This window comes from Sinocyclocheilus rhinocerous, unplaced genomic scaffold (assembly GCF_001515625.1).
Source record: "Sinocyclocheilus rhinocerous isolate Xijiao unplaced genomic scaffold, SAMN03320098_v1.1 scaffold2873, whole genome shotgun sequence".
NCBI lineage: Eukaryota > Metazoa > Chordata > Actinopteri > Cypriniformes > Cyprinidae > Sinocyclocheilus > Sinocyclocheilus rhinocerous.
Window position 1 is genome coordinate 154,380 of NW_015632032.1, and position 10,101 is coordinate 164,480.

The 10,101-nt window shown below is 37.0% G+C and overlaps 1 protein-coding gene across 2 annotated transcripts in view; it reads left to right on the forward strand.

The window, feature by feature from the left end:
* LOC107742089 (CREB-binding protein-like) overlaps nucleotides 1-10,101 on the forward strand; it is a 54,556-nt gene that overhangs the window by 28,127 nt on the left and 16,328 nt on the right. For both annotated transcript variants that reach the window (XM_016554956.1, XM_016554957.1), the window contains exons 5-14: nucleotides 1,810-1,923; nucleotides 3,909-4,136; nucleotides 5,081-5,174; nucleotides 5,285-5,422; nucleotides 5,740-5,857; nucleotides 5,970-6,141; nucleotides 7,222-7,284; nucleotides 7,393-7,505; nucleotides 7,588-7,767; nucleotides 7,874-8,128. In XM_016554956.1, coding sequence (XP_016410442.1) covers nucleotides 1,810-1,923; nucleotides 3,909-4,136; nucleotides 5,081-5,174; nucleotides 5,285-5,422; nucleotides 5,740-5,857; nucleotides 5,970-6,141; nucleotides 7,222-7,284; nucleotides 7,393-7,505; nucleotides 7,588-7,767; nucleotides 7,874-8,128 — 1,475 coding nt within the window. The remainder of the gene's footprint in view (nucleotides 1-1,809; nucleotides 1,924-3,908; nucleotides 4,137-5,080; nucleotides 5,175-5,284; nucleotides 5,423-5,739; nucleotides 5,858-5,969; nucleotides 6,142-7,221; nucleotides 7,285-7,392; nucleotides 7,506-7,587; nucleotides 7,768-7,873; nucleotides 8,129-10,101) is intronic.

Genomic DNA, 10,101 nt, shown 5'->3' on the forward strand with positions numbered 1-10,101 from the left:
CTAGTGATTGTGTTGTTCCTTTTCGTCATTCTGCCTTTGGGTTATCATCTTTCTCAGTGAAAGCTATTATTCACTGGAACACTCTACCAGAAGACATAAGGATGTGCACATCTATTGACATGTTTAAATTAAAATAAAAATTTTATTTAAAAGCAACTCAAATCTGTAAACACTGATATAGTTGTGGCTTAACTGAACGTTATTTTTATTGGGGTTTTTTTGGCTCTGATGGGATGTGTATAAGTATTACTGTATTGTATGTGTTTGTTATTTTGTTCTTATGTCTATCTGTGATTATGATTACCTGCCAAGGGACCGCGGATGAAAACTAGCCATTGGCTAAATTCGGTACAATGCATGAAATGGAAACATTTGTGTTAAAATTGTACATGGTCCCTTTTCAAATAAAGTTTAATAATAATAAATAAAATCGCTTGAATTTTTAAATTAGCAAGGCTTAAAAACACATGCAAATAATAAATTTTTATGACAATGCAGCAGTGGCCCGAGTGTCTTTCACACTGGCCCCGGGCCATCGGGCAGTCATTATTCTCAAACCCTGTTATATTTCATCAGTGCACTTCCATAGAGTGAAATTATGGCCGAACATCTTTGGGTTCACAACCAGTAATATTTCATTCACTCACACTGGGAATTTCCCGAGCAAACGCTCTGCTCCATCTAAAGTATAACAGTCTGTTCAGAGAGAAAACCGTGCTCTTTATGGTATAATGCAATATTAAGGGCTTGGCAAACGGCAGGAGAGGGCTTGCGGCGGCCTGATGCCGCCCGGCTGCTTTGCTCTCAGAGCTTTAGCTGTTGTTGGAGCCGGAGCACAGGGCTTAATTTCAACTCAAACACAAGCCTGGTGCCAAGCGCGCCGTCCACGGTGCCAGCTCATTTCCTGTTCTTCTCTGGCCGCTGTGACACCCGTATCTCTCCGCTTGGACTCCTGAGGAAGGGCATGAAGGCTAGAGATGACTCTTAAAGCATTGTGTGTTTGCAGACAGTGTTTGGTGCCTCCTGAAGGCTCTCCTGGCAGAACTCGCTTCCTTCTGTAACCGGCAACCAAACCAGGTGTGACACAGCAGCAATAAATCATAATAGTGTTGATACTGGAAACGAGCAGTGGGATACAACTTGATCACTCCTATTGTAATAGCTACACAATTGCTCTAAACAATGGGAAATACCTATTTCTGACACGCTGCTTTGCCTCTATGACAGAAAATATCATAATAATGATATTATAATGCATATATCTTGTGTGAATTGGTTATGGATATTCAGTTTTAAATCATTTTCAAAAAATAGTATTAATTGTATAAATAATTAAAATCATTTATTTAATATAATTTAATTAATATTAATATCCCATATTAAATAAATTAATTTTATTTAATAAATACTATAATTAATTATTATAGTATTTATTAGAATTTATAATTATCATCCCATTTATTTATTTATTTATTTATTTTCCCCTTAACTAGTTTCCCATTAATCCCTCCTACAGTGAAATTTCATTGTTTTAAAATCTCTCTCCAGATAACTGTAATTAAACATCAATTATAATCTGTTTGCCTGTGATTAATGTCATTTGTAGTATCTTTTTACTTCCTGTGAGGACAAAAAAAAAGTCTCGGGACAAAAACGTGATTCTTTGCTGTGGGTTTGGCGAAATCACTTGCGGCAGATGTGTGTCTGCTGTGCAGACCTGCTCTCCCACAGGAACTTTCTGCTCCCAGTTTTGCAGCAGTTGGACACACTTGCACTTTGGCTCAGGCTTTCTTCTGTCTCTGTCTGCAGTGGCTCACTGTGCTTCATCGAGGCAGATCATCTCGCACTGGAAGAACTGCACGAGGCACGACTGTCCCGTCTGCCTCCCGCTGAAGAACGCCAGTGACAAACGCAACCAGCAACGTGAGTCCTTCCTCCATCAAACATCCTCCTCTGTACTTCACGACATTACATTTGCATAATAATAATAATTTAAATTCATATGTTTACATTAAGAAATAGTATTGTATAAATTATATTGTGTTTAGACTTTTTATTACACCTAAAATAATAATACTGATAACACTTCTTTTTCACAAGGGTGTGCTTTAGGGTTGTGTCGGTGAGGAAATTTTCCCACCGGTTAATCGACGTGTGACAACACCGGTAATACCGGTATCACCGCGGGGGCAGGGCATTCCCTCTTTTCCTCGCTTTCCTTCGCTTTTAAATAGCTTGTAAAAGCGGTGTGCCCATTTTACTTTCACTTTAAAATAGCGGCAATTCAGAGTAAAGTAATTTTTTGTTTTTAGTTCGTTTGAATTTTCCCTCTTTTCCTCGCTTTCCTTCGCTTTTAAATAGCTTAAATGCGCCGTGCACATTTTACTTTCACTTTTGAATTAATGGCAGTTCAGCGTCAATTGCTTGAATGCAACAACAAAATACAACGTCAAACTCACTTTAGCGTGTCTGTTCTTTTACTGAACTAAATTATCAGGGCTTTCAAAAAAGTTTTTTGTTTTTTTTTAAATAAAAAAATAGAAAAAAAAACACCACACAAACAAAAAAAAACCTTGCATCACAGGAAGTGTATTGTGATTTGTCAAAACATTACAATGAAACAGGTTTACTGACAACATATGTATAATTACTGCAATACTGCAAAACAAATAACTTTGATAATGCTAACTTATTTCTATCTAGGGCATACAGCATATTAGTTACTAACCTAAACGACGGACACGCATAGCGTGTGACAAGGCTTAACATCTTTAAAAAAGATGAGAAAAATGGAAAGAATTTTTCGTAATCCGTTTAAATATTCACAAATAATATTTTATTTTAAAATACACATACAATTAGGAGTTAATTTGTGCAAATGTTGTAAAAGCAAAACAACAAAATGTTCCTTGCCACATTCGGTTACGAATTACGTGAATCACGTAAATGATCAAAACGGTTGTGGAGTTTGTATCACAGAATATTACTGTTGGTTATTTAACATTTCTGTTGTAAAACAGCTGTCAAATAATAAATGTTTACCTACTTACTTCACAACAGTAAAGCCCTGCCCTTCTTTGATTTGATTGCCCATTTAAATCATTCTGACATTGACGAGCGCTGTCTAGTGTTTTTTTTAAAAAAATTTTATCATAAATAAATATTGAATTTGGAAGGGACATTTTTCTGCATGAGAAAATGGATGTGTGCGTGAGAGCGTGAGAATAGTGTCAATTGCGTGAGTCTCACGCTGAATGCGTGAGAGTTGGCAGCCCTGAATTATTTTTATTACTATAAAAAATCAAAACGATGGTGGGGGTCGGTGAGGCGGTGGGCAAGTGACGTAACCGGTGTTGCGGCTTAACACCGGTATAACCGTCAACACCGTCTATCGCGGCAAGCCTACTGTGAATGTGTGAATGTTTCAGACGGGCCGTGTGTGTTTGCTGCGGGGGGTAGAGGTGGTGTGGATGAGGAGAGTCGTGCCGCCCCGCCGGCTGAGCGGTGACTCATTAAAATCTCACACTGTTACAGCTCCAGCAAACCTGCAAAGCGCCTCTCCCTCTGCCAGGCGTCTCTCATCATGACTCTGAGAGCGCGAGGCAGCTAAAGTGTTTGTTTTTGCGCAGAGTCGCCGCTGCGATATTTCTTCCCGATGCAATTGGCGTCTCGGACCCCCTCCACTTTCCTTTCTACTTCCCCCGTTTTTTTCCACTATGTTCAGATGAGTAATGTTTTCTTCCAGATGGCTATTTGGCAGGGTTTTAACTTTTTTTTTTTTTGCGCTCCTCTGTTTTGACGGACAGATTCTGCCAAGTGTTTAAGCAGAATCAGACGTGAAATCTCATGCAGAGCTTGGTTTGAAATACACAGATGTCGTATTACAGCATCTCTTTCCTGTGTTACAGCAATGCTGAGTCCCCCCAACGCTGGTCTGCAGAGCCCTATCGGGACGGTCGGTACGGGGCAGCAGACGGCGCCCGCTCTGCCCAGCTCCACGCCCATCGACCCCAGCTCCATGCAGCGGGCGTACGCTGCCCTCGGCCTCCCCTACAGCAACCAGACCCCCACACAGACGCAGGGCCCCGGGCAGATGACTGCGCAGACGCCGCAAATGAGATCCATCAACACGCTCGGTAAACTAGTATTTTATTGTAGGAAAATATATTATATTAATAATACCAAAAATAATGTGTATGTTATATATACAAATTAAATTTTATGAGCTTATGAGTATTAGTTTATGCATTTGTATTTATTATTAGAAATTGTTTATTTTTATATTGTTCATATAAGTTATCTGAAAATCTATCATATATTACTTTTATTTAGGGAATACGAGTTACATATTTTTACATGTTTATTTATATGTTTTTATTTCTTATTACTTAAATGTTTATTGTTATAAATATTGTGTGTGTGTGTATATATATATATATATATATAGATGTACAGAAAAATAACATTAAATATTATTTAGGGAGTATGGGTTTTATGTATTTCTATTTATTAGTTGTTTATATATATATATATATATATATATACTATTATAAATACTATTGTATTATTATAGTATACTATTATAGTTTTTTATTAATATTGAATCAGTTTTTATTTTATAAAAAATTTTTCAAAGTTAAAGTTTTATTAATTTTATTGGGTTTTGTAAAAATATTTGTCTACATAGTTTCTAATAATTTTAATTTTAGTTTTAGTTATTTTAGTGCATCAGGTTAGACTAAATTAAAATGAGAAATGTTGCCTTGGCAACTAGCTGAAATGTTTTAATATTTTATTTCAGTTAACGTGTTATATTTCAAGTTATTATTTTTTTATGGTTTTAGTTTTTTTTTATGGTTTTAGTTTCAGTATTTTATTATTAGTATTAGTTAGTAGTAGTTAAATATATAATAACCCTGATATACAGTGTATATATATATATATATATATATATATAAATTCCACGAAAATATAATGTATTATTATCAAAATCTAATCTATTACATATTATTTATGGAGTATGAGTTTTATTTTATTTATGTATTTTTATTTATTTATTTATTTATTTATTTTTGTCCAGGGGGAGGTCAGATGAACCCAATCGGCGTACCGACATCAGAACAGGCTAAGCTGCTCTCAGATGGCACCATGCCGTCAACCCTTAACCCTAACAAGTATGACTCGGACACACACCAATCAAAACACACTCCCAGCTATTAATTGCTTAAAATTGATGTCTTAATGCTGTTTGCTTACTAAATATCTCCTGATTCTCTTTACGCAGTCAGCTGATGCCGGATGGCCTTACGGTAGGCAGCATGAGTAACCTGCCCACAGCGGCCCCTCTGTCAGCCACCGGTGTGAGGAAAGCCTGGCACGAGCACGTCACTCAGGACCTGCGCAACCACCTTGTACACAAACTGTTAGTAAACGCTGCTCTTAAACTATATATATTTTATACATGTTTTTAAATTGTTATGCTCAGCAAGACTGCATTTATTTGATCAAAAATATACTAAAAACAGTAATATTGTGAAAAAAATTATTATAGTTTAAAATAACCCTTTTATATTGTAATATAACAATTGTAATAACATTTGAGCTGCTTAATGTTTTTTTTTTTTTTTGTGGAAATCATTTTTCCAGGAGTCTTTCATGAATAGAAAGTAAAAAAACTGCATTAAATAAAATGAAAAGATCGCTTTGAGTGAAGGGGTTTTGCTCTCTGTGTTTGTTTAGGGTTCAGGCCATCTTCCCTACGCCAGACCCTGCCGCCCTGAAGGACCGTCGCATGGAGAACCTGGTGGCATATGCACGAAAAGTGGAAGGGGATATGTACGAGTCGGCCAATAGTAGGGTGAGCACAAACCCTCGGTCAGGGTTACACCTCAACCGAAAGGCTGATAAAGTGAAATTCTTAAGTTTCGATTATGTTGATTTTAACACTGTTGTCTGTGCATGTTGTATAGGACGAGTACTATCACTTTCTGGCAGAGAAGATCTATAAGATCCAGAAGGAGCTGGAGGAGAAGAGAAGATCCCGATTACAAAAGCAGATTATCAACCAGACGCCCATGACTGCAGCGGGACAACAGCCACCGGCCCTCAACCAGCCTAATGTCATGGGACCTCGGCCACAGAGTAAGTCATTTAAAAACTAGGGCTGTTATGTGATTAAAATTTTGATCTAATTGCACGATATGCCAGTTAATTTATCAAATTAATTGCACATCAATTTGGGCTGAGAAATTACCCACAAAAGCTAATTATTATTTAAGATCAAATTTATTACACACAACCTTTTAAGGCTACAATGTGGCCATAACATTGTTTTCAGAAGCTGCATCTGAAGTGCATTTCTGACTGTCCAGAGGTGGCATGAATGCATTTACACTGCAATTAGAATTGCATAAATAATACTATGAGATTTAATGGGTTTTAAATGGGCATTAAGGTTTTTTTTTTTTTTTTTAACAAATATTGAAAATTGTAAAAATGATACTCTGAATATTAAACTAAAACCACCAGTAAGGGGTGGCGAAGTCTTAATGAGTGAATCATTGAATCATTCATTTAACCAATTTGTCAAAATGGCTAATTCATTCAGAAACAAAGCAAGTGACTGTCTTTATGAACGAGTCACTGAATAATTGACTCACTTTATTCATTGAAAACTGCTGATTCATTCAGTAACAAAACATTGCTGTGTTTTGCTCGGAAAGGTTGTTCTGCTGTGGATTTGTTTGGAACTATTTTTGTTGCCGAATTTGATCAAAAACTGACAATACTGTGTCTAAAACACAATATTAACTTCTTGTTTATTGAACTGTTGTATAAAATCAATATCACATTTGCAGTCGTCCAGATATTCAGGAAAAAACAGCACTCTTGCTTATGTGATATTGCTAAACTATATCATATGATATAAATATAAGACAAAAACTTATATGGGGCATTTTCATATCTTGAATTTTGAATTATGGGGGCATATAACTGGATTCTAATAGGCTACATCGCTCAGTCATCAGTCGTCCAGCATCATGTTTGTCAGCAGCTGCACGCAATGTAAAATGACACCAGTCTGGGCCGTGATGAGCTATGTTAAAAATTAACTCCATAACTAATCGCACCAAATTAAAGTGTTAAATCGACAGACATAAACACACAAATGCACAAACTTTGCCAGTTTCTGATCTCATTTAGTCTCTTCCCTCTTTTCAGATGGACCCGTGCCTTTGCCCAATGTGCCAAATCAGATCATCAATCGCATGCAGGTGTCTCAAGGTACTTCAGTCCCATTTGTAGCCAATAACAGTTGGAGATGCATTTGTTCTCTGTACTCGAAACAAATATCTCTGCGTTATCAATCTTTTCTGTTGTTTTTTCCAACAGGGTTGAATCCATTCGGCGCAATGCCCAATGTGCCGATGTCTCAGGCTCCCATGGCAACACGTGCCGCTTCTCCGATAAACCATCAACAGATCAATATGAACCAAGTCCCGACGGTCAGTCTTCATGTCTGGATCCCTCTCATTTCAGCTCTCTGGACACATATCGCATTGTATCATTCTCGTCATATTTTCACAGATGAATATGTCTCCCACGCGAATGCCCCCCACACAAAGCATGCTGGGAGCTCACGGCGGGAAAATGGTGGCACAGACGGCCAACCAGACGCAGTTCATGGCTCAACCGCAGTTCCCCACCAACACCAACGCCATGAATGTCAACATGGGCCAGCCCAATACGCAGGCGGCCGTTTCACAGGTGTGCACATGCACTCACATCCTAGAGTGACCCCGTTCCGCACAACGACGTTCCCACTAAACTTGTTTTGTCCCTGCTTGTGTGCGTGCGATCTCTCCTTCCCCAGCAGCAGCCGAATGCTAACCTCTCCCTGAATGCACTTGACCCCTTGGGCCCCCCGCTAGGCTGCCCCGCACCCACTCAGGCTCCACTCCGCGCCACACCGCCCCCCAACGCCACCGCCAGCACCACTAACCTGCCAGCAGCACTGCAGCCCAGTCAGGCCTACACACCCACCCCCGCCCCTGCTCAGGGCACCCCACCTCACATGCAGCCCCAGACGGAGCTGCCCCTCCCTGCCCAACAGCACCCTGGAACACCGGTGAGACCTGCAGATCCATCTTCAGATCCAAAACCTAGTGAGCTTCCTACATAGGTAGCATCCTGACCAGAATGAAACCTCATAACTGACTGGTTGTGAGGTAGTCGGGACACAGACAGCAATCTTTGGGTTCCATTGCACTTCTCACAAGGAACTAGGATTGTGCAATTTGGGGAAAAATCTAATTGTGATTTTTCCTATAAAATTGCAATTGCGATTTTAAAATGGTTTGCTTCTCTGTTTTGTTTTTATAATTATTAATAATAATTATAATTATTATTATTGCTGCTACTATTTCTATTACTATATTAAAAAAAATCCCTGTAAAATAAAAAATATAGAGTCTAAGTTTGCTGCACAATGTGGCCAAAAATATTGATTATATTCCACTATGATTATAAAATAACCTTAACTTATTAATATTAGTAATAATAATTAATATTATTATTATTGTTATTGTTACTATGAAATAAAAATATTAAAATTAGTAATTTTGTAATATTTCACTGTAAAATAAAAAATATTGAGTTTTGGAGAGTCCAGGTTTGCTGCACAATTTGGCCAAAATATTATAATGATCAGTGTTGGGCAAGTTACTCTGAAAATGTAATCAAATTACTGATTACTCCTTTTAAAAGTAATCACGTTACTGTTCTGATTACTTTATTTCAAAAGTAATTAGTAATTAGTTACATTACTAGTTACCTTTTTTCTCCATGAAATTTATGAAATTCCAGCATACACGCTACCGATAAATATTTGTTATTAAAGCATCAACATTCACAGGATATACCAATATGTATAAATAATAACCCTAACCTAATAATAATAATAATAATTATTATTATTATTATTATTATTACTACTACTACTAAATACATTTCTTAAATAATATTACCAAATATTATGTTATATATTATATATTTAGTTAGGTTTAGTAACTTAGTAAATTATATTTAGGAATAATAATAATATTACTAAATAGTATATTTTATTTAGTAATAAAATATATCCATTATATTTTATATTACTATTACATTATATATATATATAAATAATATTACTACTACTAATTAACAATATTATTAATACTGCTACTACTAAATAATATTAAACAAAATTATTAATATTACTATTTTCATGAGCTTCTTGCATGTGAATGTACACTGTGCCACGCTTCATTCTGAAAACCACAGCTCATTTATTTAATTAAATCACAGCCTTTGTGATTTAATAACCCCACTAAGCCATATTGCGATTTTGTTTTTATTTCGATTAATCATGCAGACCTAACAGAAACGCACAGATTCTTTAAAATTTATTACAATAGTGTTTGAAAATAGCATGTTGCCAAGCTAATATCACAGTTCTACACTAAGCATAAGCATAAATAGAATGCACAAGTATTAGAATTATAAAAAAAAAAAATTCAAAATAGTATTAATAGTCATCCTTAGTCAAATTGCCATGCATTCTAGGATTGCATTCGTCTCAAAGGATACGTGAACTGTGGCCTGATTTTGGCCTAAACATGATACGTTAAGGCCCAGACACACCAGACAGACATCAAAGAGCTAGTGGCGACCAAAGCTGACTGTGGTGTCGCCTCACGCCACCTGCATCTGGGCCAAAAGTCTGCACTTGAACACAATGCAAAGACTACAGCCAACAGTGTGAGAGTAAATAACTCTCCATACCAGCAGGTGTCAGTATTCGTTAATTGTAATTTGTTGTATTCTTCCTGGGAAACTGGAAAAGCTAGAGCCGTTTCTCAATATGCGTTCTTGTCTGTACTTGTGTTCTTGTGGACTTGTGAAACGTCATCAGTCGTCGCCCAAGTACTGTTCCAATTCAAAGTTCACATCTAGCCAAGTACAGTTCAAATCAAGGATGTGTTCTTGCTCCGCCCCTTTTATCAAGGATGCATCCAGAGGTGACTTGTGTGAACTTGAGGCAGCCAGGTATCCCAGAAT